Source organism: Fringilla coelebs, assembly GCF_963513975.1.
Source record: "Fringilla coelebs genome assembly, chromosome: 5".
Lineage (NCBI taxonomy): Eukaryota > Metazoa > Chordata > Aves > Passeriformes > Fringillidae > Fringilla > Fringilla coelebs.
This window is the reverse complement of record NC_140033.1, coordinates 46,994,599-47,014,992: the sequence shown is the minus strand read 5'-3', so window position 1 is coordinate 47,014,992 and position 20,394 is coordinate 46,994,599. Positions and strand designations below refer to the sequence as shown.

Here is a 20,394-nt window from a genome sequence, read left to right as displayed (position 1 = left end):
GGAGCCGCCGCGCGCGGCAGAGGCAGGCGGCCCACAAAGCGCGGCGGCCGCGTCTCGCGGGAATCACGAGCGGAGCCGCGCGGGGCGGGGGGAGGAGAGGCGGAGCCGGGCGGAGACCGGGCAAGAGACCCCGCCTCCCCTTGCAGTTCTCAACCAGGTCGGACCGCCGCCCTTATACAGACGCGCGGGGCGAGTTCCAGCGTATTGCTCTCGTCTATCTGAGTGCGGCAGTATGTCTGGTCGGGGCAAGGGCGGTAAGGGGCTCGGCAAGGGCGGTGCCAAGCGCCACCGCAAGGTGCTGCGTGACAACATCCAGGGCATCACCAAGCCGGCCATCCGCCGCCTGGCTCGGCGCGGCGGCGTCAAGCGCATCTCGGGGCTCATCTACGAGGAGACGCGCGGTGTGCTCAAAGTTTTCCTGGAGAACGTGATCCGCGACGCCGTCACCTACACGGAGCACGCCAAGAGGAAGACGGTCACGGCCATGGACGTGGTCTACGCCCTCAAGCGCCAGGGTCGCACCCTCTACGGCTTCGGCGGTTAAACTCGGTTCCTGCAACAGGGCACCGCTTCTACAACACAAAGGCTCTTTTCAGAGCCACCCACAAATCTCAGAAAAAGAGCTTTTAATCACTCTTTAAATAATATAGCTGCCTGTTAAGGGTTGGGTGAAAGCGAAAGGAATTTTGTTTGTTTTGGCTCCCCCAAAGTCCACTGCTGCTTAACCCACTTTCCTGTGGTCTAGGGGGTAAAGATTCGTATTCAAGTGGGCGGCAATATCCCCATCTTTACTCGGGAGACGAAGCGAGGGCAACGGCTATAGTGCTTCACTGGGGTATCTCGCTCCTGTAGCAAAAGACCTGCAAGTTACATCCTTTATTTCCCTCTTTCTCTTACATACCGAGCACCTCTCGCTCAACCCAGATCCTCTTTCTAAAGAGCAGGGGAAGCGACAGACAGGCGAGAGAAAACAAAGCCGGGGGGTAGGTAGCTCGGGGCCAGCCGCCGTGGCCCTAGCCGCTGTCGCGGCACCGCTTTTACCGCGGCAGCCTGCGAGGGGAAGGGACCTCCTGAAATGGCGGCGCCCTTCCCTCTGCCATTCGGTGGGCGGGACGGAGCGGGAAGAAGAGACGGCCAAGAGCACCCCTTAGCGCCCTACGGGCTGCGCATCAAGGCGCTGCGAGCCCCGTGCTCTAAAGCCCTGCTGCCCTCTCGCCGCCCTTCTGAGCGAACCGCTCTCGCCTTCACCCAGCACAGCACAGCCCCTTACTCCTTTCTCAGCCCCAGCGGCTTTAGCCTGTGAATCTCACAATGACCGACACACACGGGGCACAAGGGGACGGCAGGGCAGGACCCTACGGAAGGCTCGCACTCCCCCAGTAAGCCCAGAGTTGGCACTACACCTTGGGCACTCTAAAACGCTCAGCAGGGGCTGCCCCTGCCTGCTCCGCAACACAGAGACAACAGCTCTCTCCAGTGGCTTTGTGGTGGCTCTTAAAAGAGCCTTTCGGTTTGAAGGAGAAGGGCAGGGAGCTCAGGCACGCTCGCCGCGGATGCGGCGGGCCAGCTGGATGTCCTTGGGCATGATGGTGACGCGCTTGGCGTGGATGGCGCACAGGTTGGTGTCCTCGAAGAGCCCCACCAGGTAGGCCTCGCTGGCCTCCTGCAGCGCCATGACGGCCGAGCTCTGGAAGCGCAGGTCGGTCTTGAAGTCCTGCGCGATCTCGCGCACCAGGCGCTGGAAGGGCAGCTTGCGGATCAGCAGCTCCGTGGACTTCTGGTAGCGCCGGATCTCGCGCAGCGCCACCGTGCCGGGCCGGTAGCGGTGCGGCTTCTTGACGCCGCCCGTGGCCGGCGCGCTCTTGCGGGCAGCCTTGGTGGCCAGCTGCTTGCGGGGCGCCTTGCCGCCCGTCGACTTCCGCGCCGTCTGCTTCGTGCGCGCCATCGCAACACGGCCTGCACACTGCGGCAGCAGCAGGAAAGAAAACAACAATAATCGGAGGAGCTTTCCCCGGCCCCTTTTTATATCCCATCGCTGCCTGTTGATTGGGCGATGGAAACAGCCGCGCTCAGGGGGAAGGTTTGAAAATCCCGCGTTAACCCCTTCTTATGCTGAGCTCTGCTCTTAAATACCAATACCAAACCAGCCTTTTCCCTTGGTCTTCCCCTTTCTTCCGAGCGGACGTGGCTGCTTTTTAACCGCTTGCCTTAATTAATTAAATTACTCTGCCACTTAAAGTGGGCAAAGATAAAATACAGTTTCTCTCAAAATTGCCGAAACCTTGTTTGTAATCAGGTTTGCTTACTCATATTTTATTCTCTATTTAAACTGGACGCTTATATTTTGTCATCTTATATTCTTATGGAAGTAGGAACAAAAGAATGGGGTGCTTTGCATGCATTCTCAAACAAATACTTGCGTGGTGGGTTTTTTTTTTCTGCTTCTTTTTTTGTTTAATTGTTTGTTTGCTGGGGTTTTAATGTTTGTTTCGGTTTTTTTTTTTTTTCTGTTTTGCTTACTTGCTTATAAGTTTGTTTTGACTGGTGTGGGGCTTGGGGGGATTGTCGTCCTCTTCAGATAAAGCTTTAAAAATAACTGCATTTCTTAAAATGCAAAGCCGATACTACCATTCGGAAACAACTTCGGGAAAAATAAATATTAGAAATAGATAGAATGCAATTAAAATCGACAGATGCTGATTCTTTTCAAACAAAAAGGAAACAACACAAAATATGTTTGGAGCCACTGAGGCTCGGAGCGGCTTCAGTTGTAACCCAATTAAATTCTCCGCTACATTGACCAATCAACGGCAGGGAGGCGGGGCCGCCGCGCTCTATAAATGGGGCGGGAGGCAGCGAGTTGCTACATCCGAGACCGATCAGAGTCAGAGGCAGCGATGGCGCGCACGAAGCAGACGGCGCGGAAGTCGACGGGCGGCAAGGCGCCCCGCAAGCAGCTGGCCACCAAGGCTGCCCGCAAGAGCGCGCCGGCCACGGGCGGCGTCAAGAAGCCGCACCGCTACCGGCCCGGCACGGTGGCGCTGCGCGAGATCCGGCGCTACCAGAAGTCCACGGAGCTGCTGATCCGCAAGCTGCCCTTCCAGCGCCTGGTGCGCGAGATCGCGCAGGACTTCAAGACCGACCTGCGCTTCCAGAGCTCGGCCGTCATGGCGCTGCAGGAGGCCAGCGAGGCCTACCTGGTGGGGCTCTTCGAGGACACCAACCTGTGCGCCATCCACGCCAAGCGCGTCACCATCATGCCCAAGGATATCCAGCTGGCCCGCCGCATCCGCGGCGAGCGTGCCTGAGCTCCCTGCCCTTCTCCTTCAAACCGAAAGGCTCTTTTAAGAGCCACCACAAAGCCACTGGAGAGAGCTGTTGTCTCTGTGTTGCGGAGCAGGCAGGGGCAGCCCCTGCTGAGCGTTTTATTAGAGTGCCCAAGGTGTAGTGCCAACTCTGGGCTTACTGGGGGAGTGCGAGCCTTCCGTAGGGTCCTGCCCTGCCGTCCCCTTGTGCCCCGTGTGTGTCGGTCATTGTGAGATTCACAGGCTAAAGCCGCTGGGGCTGAGAAAGGAGTAAGGGGCTGTGCTGTGCTGGGTGAAGGCGAGAGCGGTTCGCTCAGAAGGGCGGCGAGAGGGCAGCAGGGCTTTAGAGCACGGGGCTCGCAGCGCCTTGATGCGCAGCCCGTAGGGCGCTAAGGGGTGCTCTTGGCCGTCTCTTCTTCCCGCTCCGTCCCGCCCACCGAATGGCAGAGGGAAGGGCGCCGCCATTTCAGGAGGTCCCTTCCCCTCGCAGGCTGCCGCGGTAAAAGCGGTGCCGCGACAGCGGCTAGGGCCACGGCGGCTGGCCCCGAGCTACCAACCCCCCGGGTTTATTTTTTCTCGCCTGGATGTCTCTTCCCCTGCCCTTTAGAAACTGGGTCTGGGTTGAGCGGGTGGTGCTCAGTGTGTAAGAGAAAGAGGGAAATAAAGGATGTAACTTGCAGAAGGTCTTTTGCTACAGGAGCGAGAGGCCCCAGTGAAGCACTACAGTCGTTGCCCTCGCTTCGTCTCCCGTGTAAAGATGGGGATATTGCCGCCCATCTTGAATGCGAATCTTTACCCCCTAGACCACAGGAAAGTGGGTTAAGCAGCAGTGGGCTTTTAGGGGAGCCGAGAAGAACTAAATCCCTTCCGCTTTCACCCAACCTCAAACATGCAGTTATATTACTGAAAAGAGTGATTAAAAGCTCTTTTTCTGAGATTTGTGGGTGGCTCTGAAAAGAGCCTTTGTGTTGTAGAAGCGGTACGCTGTTACAGGAACCGAGTTTAACCGCCGAAGCCGTAGAGGGTGCGACCCTGGCGTTTGAGGGCGTAGACCACGTCCATGGCCGTGACCGTCTTCCTCTTGGCGTGCTCCGTGTAGGTGACGGCGTCGCGGATCACGTTCTCCAGGAAAACTTTGAGCACGCCGCGCGTCTCCTCGTAGATGAGCCCCGAGATGCGCTTGACGCCGCCGCGCCGAGCCAGGCGGCGGATGGCCGGCTTGGTGATGCCCTGGATGTTGTCACGCAGCACCTTGCGGTGGCGCTTGGCGCCGCCCTTGCCGAGCCCCTTACCACCCTTACCCCGACCAGACATACTGCCACTACCACTGCTCTCAGCTGAATAACCTGGGCCTCGCCCCGCGCGTCTGTATAAGGGCGGCGGTCCGACCTGGTTGAGAACTGCGCCGGGGCCGGGCCGGGGCGGGCTCTGTGCGCGCCCTTCCCCCCGCGGGCCGGGCCTTTGCCGCCATCGCTCCCGGCTCGGGCCCGGCCCCGCCCCCGGGAGCCCCAACCCGGCGGGGCCCGGAGCGGATCCCGGCCGGGGCCCCCCGTGCCCGCCGCGCTCGGCCCGGCTGCCCGGCCCCGCCGGCGGGCGCTCGGTGCCGCTACGGAGCGGGGCTCCGCCGCCGCGGGGCTGCACCAAAGCCCGGCCAATAGGGGCGGCGGCGGGGCCCGCAGAGCCGCGTCCCGCCCGGCTCCGCCGCCAGCGAGCTGTGCCCCGACAAAGGGCCCGGCCGGGCAGGGGACAGAGAGTGTGCGCCGTGGTCCCGCTTCTACGGTAAATGAACACTTTCTGCCGAAGGCTGAGAAGGGCGTGTAATGTGCTGCGATTTATATTTCTTTTCCTCTTTTGAGTGGGACTTTTTTTTTTTTTTTGGTGCCTTGTAGGAAAGCCTTGCGAGTCCCACATCTCTGACTTAATATTTCTGTGACTTCATTGTGTTTATGGGACTGATGAGCTAAGAACTGATTTGTGTCTCTTACTGATGTGCCCATGAAAAAAATCTGCATTTTGTCTGTGCTTTTAAGGATGTTGTGGGTTGTATAATTGTCATGGTCCTGTTCTTTATCAAAACGTTATGAAGCATTACTTTTGAAATTTCTTTCTTCACAATTTATTACTTTTTGAACACAAAAAGTGTTATTTTGTGCTGGGTTATCTGTTGGCTCCATAAGTCCATTCTGCTGCCGTGGCTCCTGAAAGGCTTCAAGCTTTGCATGTACACACCTCCTTTTACTTTTTCTGTCTGAGTTATTATTTAAATTTACTATAAATATATAGTTGAGTTATTTTTACTTGGTTCTGGAAGCATTGTCAAATAAATGCCATCCCACACAGTGGCTACATACCGTCTTTCTTGGCAGGAGTTATCCTCTGGTTAATTTAACCTGTGTGCAGTGCACAGGTTTGGGGATTTTTTGCTAGTCAGCTATTTCTCAATTTGTTTGATCCTCCCCCTCTTTTCCCTATTTCCAATGGATGCCTATTACTATACAATGCTTCTTGAATATGAAAAGGTTTTGCTTGGTAATTTTTAAATTTTTGCATTTGAGCCCTAACTGTTTGTTTGGTTTTATTCCTCCTTTTTCACCACCTTTTCTCAAAAGTTCTCCTTCTGAGGGGAGATGACAATGGGGACTTTTGTCTCTCTGTAGACCTTTTATTTGTATGTTATTTAATACAGGTTATGCTTGGCCACCACCATGATACGTACTTTCATTTGCAGATAGCCAGCCAGCATTTACATCAGTTTATACCTATTAATATAAAATTATTTGTTCTACAGGTGTAGGAGATTAATATTTATCTTGTGATGATCAGCGATGATGCTTGTAGGACAGATGGAACTCTTCCAGTTGTTGTGGAAGCAACCAAGAACCATGCAGGCACTTGCTCATTCCTCCACCAGTGGGACTGGGGAGAGAATCAAAAGGGTAAAAGCAAGAAAACTCATAGGCTGACAGTTTAATAGGGAAAGCAAAAGCTGGCCTCACACACAAGAAAACCAATTTCAGGCAAAGAATTAATTGAGCACTTCCCATGGGCAGGCAGGTGTTCAGCCAGCTCTGGGAGAGCAAGGCCTGACCGCTGCAGTGCTCACTTGGGAAGATAAATGCCATCACTTGAAATGCCTTGCCCTTCCTCCTTCCTCGCCCCAGCTTTATAGACTGAGCATCAAGTGATAAAGTCTGGAATATCCCTTTGGTCAGTTGGGGCCACCTGGCCTGGCTGTGTCTTGTTACAATCTCCCAGGCATCCCCAACTTCCTCACCCGCTATGGCAGCGCAAAAAGGTGAAAAGGCCTTGGGTCAGTGTGAGCCCTGCTCAGCAACAACAGAGACATCACCATATACTCAACCTGGTGCTCAGCACAAATTCTAAACACAGCCCCATACAAACCACCGTGAAGAAATTTAACTCCAAGCCAGCCAAAACCAACACATTTAGAATCACTGTCTTTGCACAGTATTTATCATTACACTTACTCAAGGAAAAAAACCCAAATATTTATATGTGGTCTTCCCCCTGCTGTCACTGCATTTATGGGCTACAACATAGACAGAACACAACAGAGAACTCAGGAAAGCTTCTGCATAACGATGAAACATATTCTTCCTTGCCTATTAGTGCTCTCAGTATTTGATATCACATACCTTTCCCTTGGCAGTGGTGAGTGTGCCTTTCTCTCTATTTATCTATATTCAGATGACCTATTTTGGTCTCTTCAGGACTCCTGTATGAATTAATTTTCCCTTTTCATGGGGCACATTCAGTTTTTAATCATGTTTTTTTTTTTTTTGATACATCTACTATGTAGCTTTCCTTTAATTTCGTTTCAAATGTATGGGTGCTGATATTCTTGCAAATAATTCAATTAAAGAATTTTATTTATGTGGTTTAATGAGTAGTTATTCTGCCTTGCAAAATGCACAGGTCACGTCCCTTGCCCAGTGTTAACTGGGATTTTGTCAAAAAGTGCCATCTCTTTTAGAATCCATTTCTTGATGTTTTTTAGTTCTCTAGATCTCTTTGTGTGGTGTTTATTGTGCAGTTAATATTTTTTCCATCAAATTTAGCCTTTGCTTACTTTTAAGTCATGTTTTCTTGATCTTCTCTCTATTAGACCACCTTAAATAATTCAGTTTTTATCATTATCCAGGGTCCATCACTTTCTAAGTATTCTTAAGACAAACTCAGATGAAGAACTACAACAGGTATCAGTGTAATTTGTTCCTAAGCAATACCTTACCTTCAAAGGAATAAACCCCACAGATTACTTAGAGTAAATTTTTATTATAGCAAATTTTACATAGAATCCTTGTAGATATGACAGCAATATACAAGTACACAGAATAGATTCATGCATTGCAGTGTGCTTGGGTTATTTGAGGAAATATTCTATATTTCAAGGTTGTCCATGTAATGCTTACCCAAATTTATCTTTTCCACACCATGTAGCTTAATTTTCTTGTTTTTACTTTAGCATATTTTATTTGTGTGTTACTTTTCTAAACTTCTTACCAGCACCTGTGGGGATAAAGTAACAGTGTGTATATTATTGAAGTATTAGAACACTTCTGAAGATAGACAAAATTAAACCAAAAGGAGGAGCAAACAGCCTGTCTACAGGAACCCAAACATTTCAATGTCATGAAAAAGAAAAAAGGAGTTCTAAACAATCTGAATTCACTGAATTCTGAAATAACACTTCACTTCCTATATGACATCTTTTACTTTATGGCCAGTCTCATGTTTAATGGCCAGTGTTCATCCCTCACTCCTGGTGGTTCATCTACATGGGTTATTTATTTATTATTTTAGCATTATCCCAGGGTGTGGGCAGGCAGTCAGGGCACGCTGGAGTGCAGACCAGGTTGGGGATGGCAGGAATGACTGAGAGAGTGACCCCACTTTACTCACTCTAGGAGTGTCAGCAATTTAACACTTCCCTTCTGCATCTGCTTTCAATCTCTCATCCTGACTTTCCTCCCAACACTCCTGTCCATCCCAAAAGAAAACCTTGAGGAGGCTGTTGAAAAAAATGTGATTTTCAAATTTGTTTTGTCTTAAATGATCTGCTTTTCTTTTCAGGAAAGCTGTTAGCTGAGCTGGAGGAGTCACTGATCTCTCCGTGGATCAGCCAGCACAAGTCCTTAGGAGAATTAATATTAACTTAGAAAGTCTCTGTAGTATGTTTTTTAAATCAGCTATAAAAGTATCCTGATGGAAATACTGAAAATCAGAGATACAGATTTGGTTCATCTCCTAAAGGAAAAGCTTATGATAGTGCTACTTTATTTAGATGAAACATTTGTGAGGGAAAGGAATAATCTTTTTTTGTATCATCTTCCTAGGGAGATGAGCATCCCAGAGCACTATCATATGAAATGTACAAGCCCAGCTAAAAATGGAGATGGGTTTTTGCTGAGAGTGATGATCAACATGACTAGATATTACAGAACTTGTCTAATTCCCCTGAGAGGAAAAGAAAATATTTTTGAAAGTTGCAGCAGAAGCAAAATTAAAGCTTTGTGCACACTACTGACATGGAGACTCTAAGCTGTCAGTCCCTGCTCAGCCCCTGTCAGCATGGCCAGTGGTTATCCCCACACAATAAAGGAGAATCACACCTTTCACACCTCAGTGTGTGCCTAAATTACTGCCGACTCGCTGAAGTTTGGTCAACTCCATCCCAATTCTCTTTCTCATTCACCTGGGCTAATCTGATGAAGCTGGGTCAGGGACTGACTGCCCCTGGGTCTGTCTGTCCAGGGCACAGCAGGATTTCCTCCTGGCTGTGCATCAGGCTAACCCAGCTCCCTGCAAGTGTGTGCCCAAGGCCAGAGCCAGCACACCTAGAGCTGCACTCCTCCAGGTGGAAGCTGGACACCAGCATGGATCATGGCAGCTCCTGTCCACTCACAGCGGAGTCCATCTCTGACAGAGCATTCAAAATTTAATGATTTAAATTCTGAATTTAAATCATTCCAATTCAAAGCATTTAAATAATATATGTGGGTTTTAACTATGGTGCTTACATATTACAAGGCACTAACATTTTTCACTCTTGTTCATTTTTCTGTGTAAGTATAGTGATTAAATTTTGGTCTTACTAACACTATCCACTGCCCATTCCATTCTGTATGAACCTCTTGTGGCTGCAAGGTCCTTTGGCAATCAGCAGTCCTCACACACACTGGGGACTAGAAACTAATGGGAATTTCACTGCCTATAGACATGGACTTGGACTTCTGGATCATAATGGTTTGGGTGATCAAATGGCAAATTCAGCCATCCTTTTGGTGAGGAACAAAATAAATCTTTGTTTTCCTGATGTGCAACAGGGAACTGGCCATGATCTGTATAGCATTAATATCTTGGGCTCTCTAGGTGTTTTGGTGTTATTAAATAGACCTCAGAATCTTCATTTATTTACTTTTTTCCAACTATAGTTTCCAATTTCAGTGCCTGTCCTCCCCTTGTGCCTGATTCCTAACTCACTCTTCAGAACTGTCTCACCACCATTTTCCACCTTTACTGCACCTTTTAGTTTGAGCCTAATTAAAAAAAAATCTTCCCACATTTGAAAACCATAGATTAATTAAACAAATGTGTTCAATGCTCAGAAGCACTACTTGAATGTCTAGAATCACCAGAAGAGGAAGAGAATAAAACAGGATTCTGTATCTTTGTACCACTGTAGCATTGTGTGAAATAGTTCCACCCAGCACAGTGTGCACATTTCTGACCTCTAAATAAATAAACTATTGCAAGAGGTAAAGAAATTTCTGAGAAAAGTGATAGAGCTGATTTAATGCTTAAAATGGCTTTTCTACTAAGCATACCAGGACACCTTCAGAACAATGACCTCTGCTAACTGAAGGTGTTCTTGCTAATCCTTACTACCTAGGAGGTCAGGAGTTAAATCCATCAAACTCAGTGAAGTCTCATCTAATCACAAAATTAGATACAACCAAAGGGTTACTGATGTCAGAAACGCTGTCTAAATTTCATAGGCAGTTTTTAAAAGTAAATAGATCCTTACTCGATAGGCTTTTTTCAAATCAGAGAGAAGAAAGATGATGTGTGGAAAGAAGAAATCAGTGCCATCTGTCTCCTCACAGAAATCAATTCTGGATTACACAGCTGCTTGCACAAGTCCTAACACTGGTGGTAAATAGAAAGTTTAGTTTTTCCATAAGGTAAAAAAAACAACACCAAAACCAAATCCCCTCCCCAAAAAACACCAGTCCCAAACAAAAAACTGATTCTACCCTTTCCTCCCCACCCAAAACACAAAACCAAACCAACAAACAAAAAACTTACCCTTAAAAAAGCTCCTTTTCAAGTGCCTAACTACAGATTTTTTTTTTTCCTGGGCTTCCAAATTGCTAGCACCCTGGTTTGTGCTGATATTCTCATGATTCTCTCAGAAAATACTTGTGAAGGCCGTAGAGGAATCCCCTGACAGGAAAAACCCGTAGCTTCTATAGGAACAGGACTTGCTTTCTATTTGAAAAGAGAAAAGAAGTACCAATTGTATGCAGCGTGCAGAAGCCTGAAACAATCCACCCCTCCGAGATGTGATACACACAGAGGTGCCTCCTGGAGAGGAGAAAAGGTTTGTTTGCATCAGGCCTGTTACTATGGCAGGGTTGTTTCTGTAGCTGCAGCCACGAATTGAGTCGTCTAGGACGGGATGGGTGCAATTAACAGGGGCTCCTGACAGAAGTCTTTGATCACCGAAATAATATTTTCTAACAGAGCAAGCTGGAACATCCCAACTGCTCCTTGGGTTGGTTTGGTTTTGTCGTGGGTTGTTTGGGGTTTGGTTTTGTGGTGGGTTGTTTGGGGTTTCGTTTGTTTATTTTGTTTGGTTGTTGGGGTTTTTCTGCCCCTTAGCCCGGGCAGCGGCCGCGGTATAAATAAGCGGCGGTCAGAAAGCACCAAGTGCGGGCTGACAAAAGGAACACCAGAAGCACGCAAAGCAGAGGCTGCTTTTACCAGCAGGCAGGGCGCGGTGCTCGTCGCTCATCGCGGTGTCCTCCAGCGGATTCACCGTCACTGGCTGCGGATTAGGGAAATTAGAGGAAAATGACTCGGGGGCGCGGCGGGGGGAGGACGGGAAGCGGCCACGGCAGGGAAGGCAAGCACAGGGAATGGAGGGGAAGGGATGGAGGAGGGGGAGGGGGATGGGGAGGGAGGGAAGCTGCTTCCCAGGCGGGATTGGTTGGAAATTGCTGCAGCCCAGGCGGGTGGTGCCTGCGGCCCCGCTCCCCGCCGAGCCGAGCCGGGGGAGCGCTGCGGAGCGACGGAGCCTCCCCGTCCCTCAGCTGTGCCACGGGAAGGGCAGGGATGGATGCCACGGAGGCAAAGGGAAAGGCACACAAGGGTCGGGCTCACGGCAATCCGCTCTTCCTGACAGAGCCGGAGCATTTCTGTGCCCCGCAAACAGGCGCCGCTCGCTGCCGCTGCGTGTCCGCAGCTCTGGGAGCTGCGCTTGGCTTCCACTTCCACACGAACGTCCTTAGCCCGGCATCAATGCCCCCAAAACTGCGTGGGTGGAGAAAAGTCTATTTCTTACATGTTTACCAAACTCCAGGCTAATCTTGTACTATGTGTTTTAGAGAAATAAACAATAACTTATTCTTCAAAAAGTACTTTTGGTGTCTAAGCAGGTCTGGGCTTAAGTGTTCAAGAAAAGTAAATTAGTCATGGTACTATTCAAATTATTTACATAGAATAACACCAGATTTGCAAGATGCTCCGGCTGTATTTTATTTTTGTATTGCAGAAAGCTACTGAAGAAACTAAAAATTTGAGCGAAGGAATCTGAGAGCAATTTAATAAAATAATTGTACAAGCTTAGCCGCTGCATAGGCTATGTGATGCAAATGTTCATTTCTGTTTTACAAGGAAGAGCCTGGAGCATCGTGGGGATTGCATTGGTGTCAGGTAATGAATTAATTTCATTCACGTTTGGTCTAGGTAAACACTCTAGCTTGCCTACATTATCGGTAAAATTTCTAGCCTAAAGTAAATTCTCATGAAACAAAACAAACAAACAAAAAAAAAATTAAATCAGACCTTCCTCTAAGACTTAGGAAGGCTGCTTACTACAAAGGGAGTTGGAATAGTATTTCTATCCTGTCCTCAATCAGGTCACTAGACAAAAATCAAGCTCAGACAGTCTTTTCTATAAAACAAACTAAAAAACTCAAACAAAAAACGTCAAAACCAAACCAAAAAACAAAACCAAAACAGTGTGAATAAGATTTTTGGAAGGAAATTAATATCCAAGGACTTTTTCTGGCACTCTATGGTTACTAAGACAAAGCCAAATAGTAAATGTTCTTTTATAACATCACTTTTTAAAAATTTGATTCTCAGCATCCTTCTGAATGTTTCTGCAACTGAGCATAGTTTCATTTTGTTTTTTTTTTTTTAATTTTTAATTATTAAAAATATTGTCTTGCACATTACCTCTCCCTGCTCTATGGAAAATCAAGAAGCTATTGGATAACTACAAATTAAGTAACATTCACTTGGGAGCAAGCAATCAGAGAGATTGCCCTGCTATGTTATGGTTAGTACTTTACTTAGTACTTTAGGATATATTTTGTGTGGACCTAAAGTTCAAAAGTAAATTAGGGTCATATTAAATGTTTATTTCATGATCAAAAGCATCTGTGATGCACTGTTCTTAAATCTAAAGCCTTCCTACTTTTTGAGAATTTAGATTGGCTGGGTAGATGAAACTATTTGGGAAGGGAAATTCTACATCTGCAATGAAATAAAATATTGTGCTTTCAAAAAAAACCACCACTTTTAACCCCCATTTGTCCCATACTCAAAGAAGTAATATAATACATTTCTCTCTTCTATTTCAATATATAAAAGCCTTTTATATGTTGAAATAGCCTTTCATTTAACTGTGGTAGGCAGAGAGAAAATGTTTGCATTTATAACAAGCCGAGGTAGAAGAACATGTTGCCTTTCTACATTAGTTGTGAATGACTGGTCAGGAGAAACACAGATATGCATGTATGAAAACATTCCAGGTGTAATTTAGCTGAAGAAAAAGAGGAGTTAGCATACAGAACTCATCAAAGCTCCTGTACTTAACAAAAATGTACTTAAACCCAACATGAAAATCCTGTTTATGACATAGAGAGCACAACTTATTTTTTTTTAATCTCTATATAAGGAAATTCAGCTCATTACATGAGCTGTCTCAAGGAGGAAACATGACTAGAAAGGCAGAGAATGAAATTGTGAACTTAATGAATTACAGTACTGAGCTTAACAAGTTTCTACTGAGGAACATGATAGAAAAAACAAAACAAGCACTTCACACTAGATTACAATCTACCCATATCTTACTTGAAATCTATTAAAATACGTGTTTTTCAAGTGATTTTTAAAACATCAGCAGGGGGCGGGGGGTGGGAAGTAAGAAATAAACCCAACAAAACCAAAACATGCAATTTCCAAACTAAGCAGAACATAAATACTGAAGCGCCTGAGAAGGAAATCTGAACATTGCTCTTGAAAATAAATGCTCCCTCCTCACACCCTCTGTTCTAGGGCAAAAATGAAAGCCAGGAGGCCTCTTTCAGGATTTTCAAATGGCCCAATCAGAACCTTGTACAAATCAATTCCCTTCTCCAGGCCCACATAATCCCTTCCTTCTCTACTAAATATACACCAATTGAAGCTTTTTCTGCCAAATATGCAAAATAGAGCAAAATTGATATTATGAAACAAACAAACAAACAAAAAAAAAATCCGGAAGTATTTTAGACCCAAATCGAGCCTCATATTTCAGAATGGTTACCAATAAAGTCCTGCAGTTACTGCTATGTCAAAGTCCAGCTCTGAATGGTGGATGATTAATATCTAATGCAATTTCGTCCAGCAGAACAGAGATGGTTTAAAAAAGGAGGAGGAAAAAAGTCCTCTGCCCATTTTGGGAAAGAAAAGGAGAATCCAAAGTAACAAAGGGATGGGAAAACTCACCAAAAAACCAAATAAAAAACCAAGCCAGAACAACAACAACAAAAAAAAAAAAAAAACAAACAAAAAAACCCAAACAAAAACACCAAGCAAAGGAAAAGAACTCAACCTGAAAATTGTTTAAGAATCATATAGCGCTTAGAAACAGACCCACGATTCTTATCTTGTTTCCAAGCAAGATTTCAGTCGGGCACTCCCACGTTATCTCCCTCTGGTTGAAAAACATTTTCCATTAACACAACGCCCCAGTGACTCACTCCTCCGCCTCCCGAGGCACAACGCGGGGGGAAAAGAAAAAAAAAAAAGAAAAGAAAAAAAAAGGGGGGGGTGGGGAGGAGAAAAAAAAAAAAAAAAAGGCAGAGTTTTCCTCACCTCAGTTCTCAAGGGACGATTTAAGGAACAAAGAAAACACCCTCCCCAGCCCCTGGGCAGCCTCCTTCGGGGGCTCCGGGCGCTGCATTCCTGCTGCATTCCTCCCTTCCCCTCGGGCAGTTTTCCGCGTAAAACATTACTGAACCAAAAACACACGAAAGCATCATTTATCTACACCTATTCTAACAAAGGAGGGAACGCCGCGTTCTTTACAGTGGGAATAAAATTTAAAAAAGAAAAAAAAAAAAAAAACAAAAAAAAAACCCCACCAAACAAAGGCAAACCCCCCAAAATTGACCTGTTCAGAGGAGAGAGGAGCTGCCACCGTCCCCCAGCAGCGCGGCCACCTCCGGCACCAATGGCGCGGGAGCTCCTCCCTGCGAATCCCGATCCCTCGCCTACTGCCGCGATGTGCAGGCCCCTGGCACCCCGAGAAAAGGGATGCAGAGGCTGGCGGCTCCAAAGACCGCAGCTTTCACATGGCCAAGGCCGTGCCCTCCCTCCCGGGGTGCAAGGGGCTCCCGCAGCCAAGCAGGCCCAGGCAGTCGTAGCAACCAAGGGGCCAAGAAAAGACAGCTAAGGCTACCAAATCCAAAAATATGGTACCAAAGAGCTCGGCAAAGCAAAGGCAGCAGTACCCCGGAGAATATAATTTATAAGTAAAGGAAACTGTTGCAGGAAAATGCCAAGAGCAGTTTTAAACACCACTCATGCTGCCAGGATGAAGGAGAAGGAATTAAAACATCAGTTCAGGTCCGGACTAGTGCATCATGACTCCCTTCCCATGCATATGTGACTTTCTATAGGGCTTCCACACGAACTGACACTCGAGCCAATTCTGCAGCTCTCACAATCACCCATCAGAATTCTTAATTCAGAATACCTGATGCCATTTTTTGGAAACCCTCCTAGACTGCGCCCCAGGGAAGTACTTACGGTTTCCTCAAAGCCTGAAAGCTTGAAGTTGCAAATAAGAGAAAAGAGAAGCACAGAAAGCAGAAAACAGCAGCAACCACTACAGTCTCCCGCCCAGCCCAGGGCAGAGGAGGGCCCCGCTCCCCGCGGTTTGAAAGCGCCGCGCTCCGGCCGCATTGGCCGCGGCGGCCCCGGACCCGCCCCGCCCTTCCTGCCCCGGGGGAGCGGCGCTGCACCCCCACGGAGCCCACGGGCAGGGAGGCGGCGAGCGCAGCCTTGCAGAGTCCACATCTCTTCCCAAACCACACAGCGGCGACCGATGTCGTCAGTGGCAACGGCTAGCTTTTATTGATTTTTTTTTTGTTTTTCAAAAGGGAAACTGACGCGCTCTTACATAAGTAACTTCTAGGATAAAGAAAAAAGGGAGGAAGCTCCAGACCACCAAGGCAAAGCCAAAGACACATAACATATTAAACGCCACCCCTTAAGATTTCAAGTTTCCAGGTATACAAACACAGCATGTATTCCTGGGGTCAAGCGTTCCTGCTCTTTCTAGGAAGAAGTGGGTGGCTCTGAAAAGAGCCTTTGGGTTGTTTGTCAGATGAGATTTACTTGGCTTTAGCCTTGTGGCTGTCGGTCTTCTTGGGCAGCAGCACGGCCTGGATGTTGGGCAGCACGCCGCCCTGCGCGATCGTCACCTTGCCCAGCAGCTTGTTGAGCTCCTCGTCGTTGCGGATGGCGAGCTGCAGGTGGCGGGGGATGATGCGCGTCTTCTTGTTGTCGCGGGCCGCGTTGCCCGCCAGCTCCAGGATCTCGGCCGTCAGGTACTCCAGCACGGCCGCCAGGTACACCGGCGCGCCGGCGCCCACGCGCTCCGCGTAGTTGCCCTTGCGCAGCAGCCGGTGCACGCGGCCCACGGGGAACTGCAGCCCGGCCCGCGACGAGCGCGACTTGGCCTTGGCGCGCGCCTTGCCGCCCTGCTTCCCGCGCCCCGACATGGCTCACGGAGGTGGGTTAAAAAAAGAGCCAAGCGCAAGGAAAAGCTGCGCGGAAGCAGGAAAAACTGCCGCAAAAATGAGTTAATGCACGGAGAGCGAAAACGCTGCCTTTTTATACCTTCCTTCTGAGGCTCGCTTGGACTTCTGATTGGTAGAGACAAGGATTGTGAATTTAGCCAATGGGAATGCAGATGAAAAAGTCGACCAATGGAAGATGCAACGTATTGGACGTCACGGACCCGAGCTGTCCAATGGGCAAAGACAAAGTTGAGTCATCTCATTTGCATACCGTCTCTATAAATACGGGGGGCTCCGCTTTTGTATCTACGTCGTTCCTGCGGTAGCCAGGTGTAGACAGACCCGTAAAATGCCGGAACCAGCTAAATCCGCTCCCGCTCCCAAGAAAGGCTCCAAGAAAGCTGTCACCAAGACTCAAAAGAAAGGTGATAAGAAGCGTAGAAAGACTAGGAAAGAGAGCTACTCCATCTACGTGTACAAGGTGCTGAAGCAGGTGCACCCCGACACGGGCATCTCGTCCAAGGCCATGGGCATCATGAACTCCTTCGTCAACGACATCTTCGAGCGCATCGCGGGCGAGGCGTCGCGCCTGGCGCACTACAACAAGCGCTCCACCATCACGTCGCGGGAGATCCAGACGGCCGTGCGCCTGCTGCTGCCCGGCGAGCTGGCCAAGCACGCCGTGTCCGAGGGCACCAAGGCTGTCACCAAGTACACCAGCTCCAAGTAGGGCGCCTCGGACCGTCGCTTTTAACCCAAAGGCTCTTTTAAGAGCCACCCATATATTCAGTAAAAGAGTCGATCACAGTTTTTTTTTCGGTGAGTGGTGCTTGTACGTGGTACTGTTTTAGTCCCTGGGTTAGAACATGCTGTTGGAAGACGAGGGGAAAATGTTTATCCTGCTTAGGTATCTGAAAAGATTCGGGTCGTCTTGCCTTCTGTTCTGTCAGTTGGTCCCACAGGTCTATAAAAAGCATGTTAAGCGCCTAAAAAGTTGTAAAGCTATTAAAGATTTCTTTCTTAATTTCTGAGTATTCGTACTAGTTATTCCCAAAAACAGTTTGTTGTCCCCTTTAAATACGAGATGTCATTCTGGAGGGACTTGGCTACAAGCCAAAGTGGCTTGTTTACCCGGGAAACTAGGGATTAGCCTGTCATGATTTAAAGACTGTTTAATGAAGCCTATAGCGACAGGCACAGCAGGTGCATTATGGTATGGAGAACAGCATAATTTTATTAGTCCCAGAGATTTCACAGGGAAGTGGTGTACTTTATTAATGTCGGATACATTAGTAATGTACACCACGGCACAGTGGAAATGCGGCAGGATTAAGAAATCCGTAAGTGACAACACAATAAGAAATTACAAAGAAATAGAAGAGACTCGAGAGAAATTTAAAAAAAAAAATTTAAAAAGTGAGCGCTTTAACAAACCTCAGGTAGCTCGGGATGCGCAGGGAAGGCTGTATTTGGCTTAATGCCTTTTACAAGGGGGTTAAATCCTGGTTGTCCCGGGCAGAGACCGCGAGAAAACTGCCGCAGAGACCGAGTAAAAACTCCGCGTCTGCTGCGGGCTGTAGCTGTGCGAGCGCTCCGGGCCGCCGCCAGTCCCGCTCGGCAGGGCGGAGCTGAGGGATAAGAGAAAAGGGAGCGCGGCAGCTCCCGGGGAGGCGGGAGGAGTGGGGGAAGCGGCGGCGATGGCGGCTCCCGCCTGCTCTGCCCCCTCCCCTTTCAGCCCCCTCTCCCGCGCGGGATTTTCAAACTCTGCCCTTGTCCAATGGCAGCCCGTCTCTGCGCGCTGGCCAATCACAGCGCGCTGGTGCCCATAAATAGCGGCCCCTGTAGCTGCTCCTGCTCAGTGTCCCCTCTCTGAGCAGTTCGGGATCCTCTGTGGGCCATGGCGCGCACGAAGCAGACGGCGCGGAAGTCGACGGGCGGCAAGGCGCCCCGCAAGCAGCTGGCCACCAAGGCTGCCCGCAAGAGCGCGCCGGCCACGGGCGGCGTCAAGAAGCCGCACCGCTACCGGCCCGGCACGGTGGCGCTGCGCGAGATCCGGCGCTACCAGAAGTCCACGGAGCTGCTGATCCGCAAGCTGCCCTTCCAGCGCCTGGTGCGTGAGATCGCGCAGGACTTCAAGACCGACCTGCGCTTCCAGAGCTCGGCCGTCATGGCGCTGCAGGAGGCCAGCGAGGCCTACCTGGTGGGGCTCTTCGAGGACACCAACTTGTGCGCCATCCACGCCAAGCGCGTCACCATCATGCCCAAGGACATCCAGCTGGCCCGCCGCATCCGCGGAGAGCGCGCCTGAGCTGTTGGCAGACGAAAGTTTCAGAACATCGAAAACCCAAAGGCTCTTTTAAGAGCCACCACAACGTCATTAAGGAGCTGTAAATTCCTAGTTATGCGTAGAAAGTGATGGGTTTTGGGTGTCTTATAGTTCGGAGGACCTTGTGCGTCAAGTAAGTACAAAAAACTTAAATTTGTATGTGGTAGGAACGAGATCTTGAGTTTTGCGAAACTGTTGTGCAGGGTTTTTTTTTTAACTGATTATGCTAAGCTAAATTATTCTTTTGGGTTAAAAACTGCTTTTCACGTGTTTTTTCCTACGCTATTTTGGTACCTAGGGAACACAGTCTTCACTGTTCTGAAAGAGAAAATACCCACGTTAAAGATAAGTGGACTTTATCTGTCTTTTAATAATTTGTTCTAATTCATAGAGAAGAGAACTCATAGAATCCCGCTCTCATAATTGGAGAAGTTGCTTCCTGGGTATTGTAAACGTGCTGGCTTTTTGTCCCTCACTTAACCTCACCGTTTTTAGTTTATTTATTGCTTCATTATGCCAGCAGCAATAGTGTATCTCGCTGCCTCCCCCCTTTTTATTTTTGGGAGGGCCTGTGGGACTTGCTTTGTTTCTGAAAGCACGAACAACACTCCTTTCCCGCTTTCCCTGGAAGGACTCCATCAGTGCTTTCTCAGTGCTCCATCACTCCTGGTCGTGAGCGCTGTCCCGAGGGCATTTTCAGCCATTTCAAACGCTATTATATATTCCCGAGATAAAATGTTTCCAAAAGTGGTGGGGGGGGTCAGGTGAACTATAAGTTGGAGGCAAGGATGGAAGTCCTTTTCCCAAGTCGTGTGCTCCTTGCTGGTGCCTTGTCTAGGGCCACACTCGTGACATCTCTAATGGTTAGAGATTTTTGTCTGCATCCATCTTCTCTGTCGTTATTGAGGCTCCCAAAAAGATGTGTTGAAGCTGCCGCAGGTGAAGTGCTTTCCAAGAAGCATCTGTGCTTGAAAGCTAAGCAAGTCTGGAACAATTTCTAAACGGAGGCTCTTCCCTATTCATCGTGCTTGGTGATTATTGTGAACGCACTTAGAAAACGGATTTCTCCCTGACTGTAAATTCAGTCACACCCCCCACCGCTCTCCTAGTCAATAGATCTGTAGTTGCCTGAAAAACGTACATTTCTAAAATTATTTCGCACTTTATGGCACCTTTATATATATTAACGGTACAGGTAGTTTTATGTAATCTGGGGAGCCTGCTGTTCCATTGAATTATTGGAAATTATGTCCCTTTGGTTTTTCGATGCTACAAATGAGTCCCGGCGGCTTTACGGAGCTGTTGGATTGAGTTAGACACAGCCTTCATTTAAACCAGCAAACAAGGAGCCGCTGAGAAATGCTTGGAGGAAATATATCTCCCGAAAAGCCTAAGATGGCAAGGCTCAGTTTAGTCTTAACTGCTGATAAAAACTTCATTT

At 48.4% G+C, this 20,394-nt stretch overlaps 7 protein-coding genes and 1 long non-coding RNA gene across 8 annotated transcripts; 4 read left to right on the top strand and 4 right to left on the bottom strand.

Moving 5' to 3' along the window:
* Window positions 1-232: 232 nt before the first annotated feature.
* On the top strand, window positions 233-544 carry LOC311153620 (histone H4; the record flags this gene model as incomplete). The annotated part of the gene is made up of 1 exon (XM_084205568.1): window positions 233-544. The coding sequence occupies one exon, from the start codon at window positions 233-235 to the stop codon at window positions 542-544; it is 312 nt and encodes a 103-aa protein (XP_084061694.1).
* A 990-nt stretch (window positions 545-1,534) lies between these two features.
* LOC311153621 (histone H3.2) lies at window positions 1,535-1,948 on the bottom strand (the record flags this gene model as incomplete). Its single annotated transcript, XM_084205569.1, has 1 exon — window positions 1,535-1,948. The coding sequence occupies exon 1, from the start codon at window positions 1,943-1,945 to the stop codon at window positions 1,535-1,537; it is 411 nt and encodes a 136-aa protein (XP_084061695.1). The 5' UTR covers window positions 1,946-1,948.
* Window positions 1,949-2,897: 949 nt separating this feature from the next.
* On the top strand, window positions 2,898-3,308 carry LOC311153599 (histone H3.2; the record flags this gene model as incomplete). Its single annotated transcript, XM_084205545.1, has 1 exon — window positions 2,898-3,308. The coding sequence occupies one exon, from the start codon at window positions 2,898-2,900 to the stop codon at window positions 3,306-3,308; it is 411 nt and encodes a 136-aa protein (XP_084061671.1).
* A 999-nt stretch (window positions 3,309-4,307) lies between these two features.
* Window positions 4,308-4,619, bottom strand: LOC311153619 (histone H4; the record flags this gene model as incomplete). Its single annotated transcript, XM_084205567.1, has 1 exon — window positions 4,308-4,619. The coding sequence occupies one exon, from the start codon at window positions 4,617-4,619 to the stop codon at window positions 4,308-4,310; it is 312 nt and encodes a 103-aa protein (XP_084061693.1).
* Window positions 4,620-7,720: 3,101 nt separating this feature from the next.
* On the bottom strand, window positions 7,721-11,436 carry LOC311153886. Its single transcript, XR_014616161.1, has 4 exons — window positions 11,313-11,436; window positions 10,635-10,817; window positions 10,354-10,475; window positions 7,721-7,835 (listed from the first exon to the last, which is right to left on the bottom strand). It is a non-coding gene; the product is annotated as an uncharacterized lncRNA (long non-coding RNA).
* Window positions 11,437-15,869: 4,433 nt separating this feature from the next.
* On the bottom strand, window positions 15,870-16,609 carry LOC311153755 (histone H2A-IV; the record flags this gene model as incomplete). Its single annotated transcript, XM_084205781.1, has 1 exon — window positions 15,870-16,609. One exon carries the CDS (start codon window positions 16,607-16,609, stop codon window positions 16,220-16,222), a length of 390 nt encoding a protein of 129 aa, XP_084061907.1. The 3' UTR covers window positions 15,870-16,219.
* Window positions 16,610-16,952: 343 nt separating this feature from the next.
* On the top strand, window positions 16,953-17,555 carry LOC311153764 (histone H2B 8). The gene has a single exon (XM_084205792.1). The coding sequence runs from the start codon at window positions 16,977-16,979 to the stop codon at window positions 17,355-17,357; it is 381 nt and encodes a 126-aa protein (XP_084061918.1). The 5' UTR covers window positions 16,953-16,976; the 3' UTR covers window positions 17,358-17,555.
* A 969-nt stretch (window positions 17,556-18,524) lies between these two features.
* Window positions 18,525-18,935, top strand: LOC311154434 (histone H3.2; the record flags this gene model as incomplete). Its single annotated transcript, XM_084206929.1, has 1 exon — window positions 18,525-18,935. One exon carries the CDS (start codon window positions 18,525-18,527, stop codon window positions 18,933-18,935), a length of 411 nt encoding a protein of 136 aa, XP_084063055.1.
* Between the last annotated feature and the right edge of the window lie 1,459 nt (window positions 18,936-20,394).

Bases quoted from the DNA above. Each gene is read 5' to 3' on its own strand.
- LOC311153764 (XM_084205792.1), top strand. From the start codon at position 16,977: ATGCCGGAACCAGCTAAATCCGCTCCCGCTCCCAAGAAAGGCTCCAAG.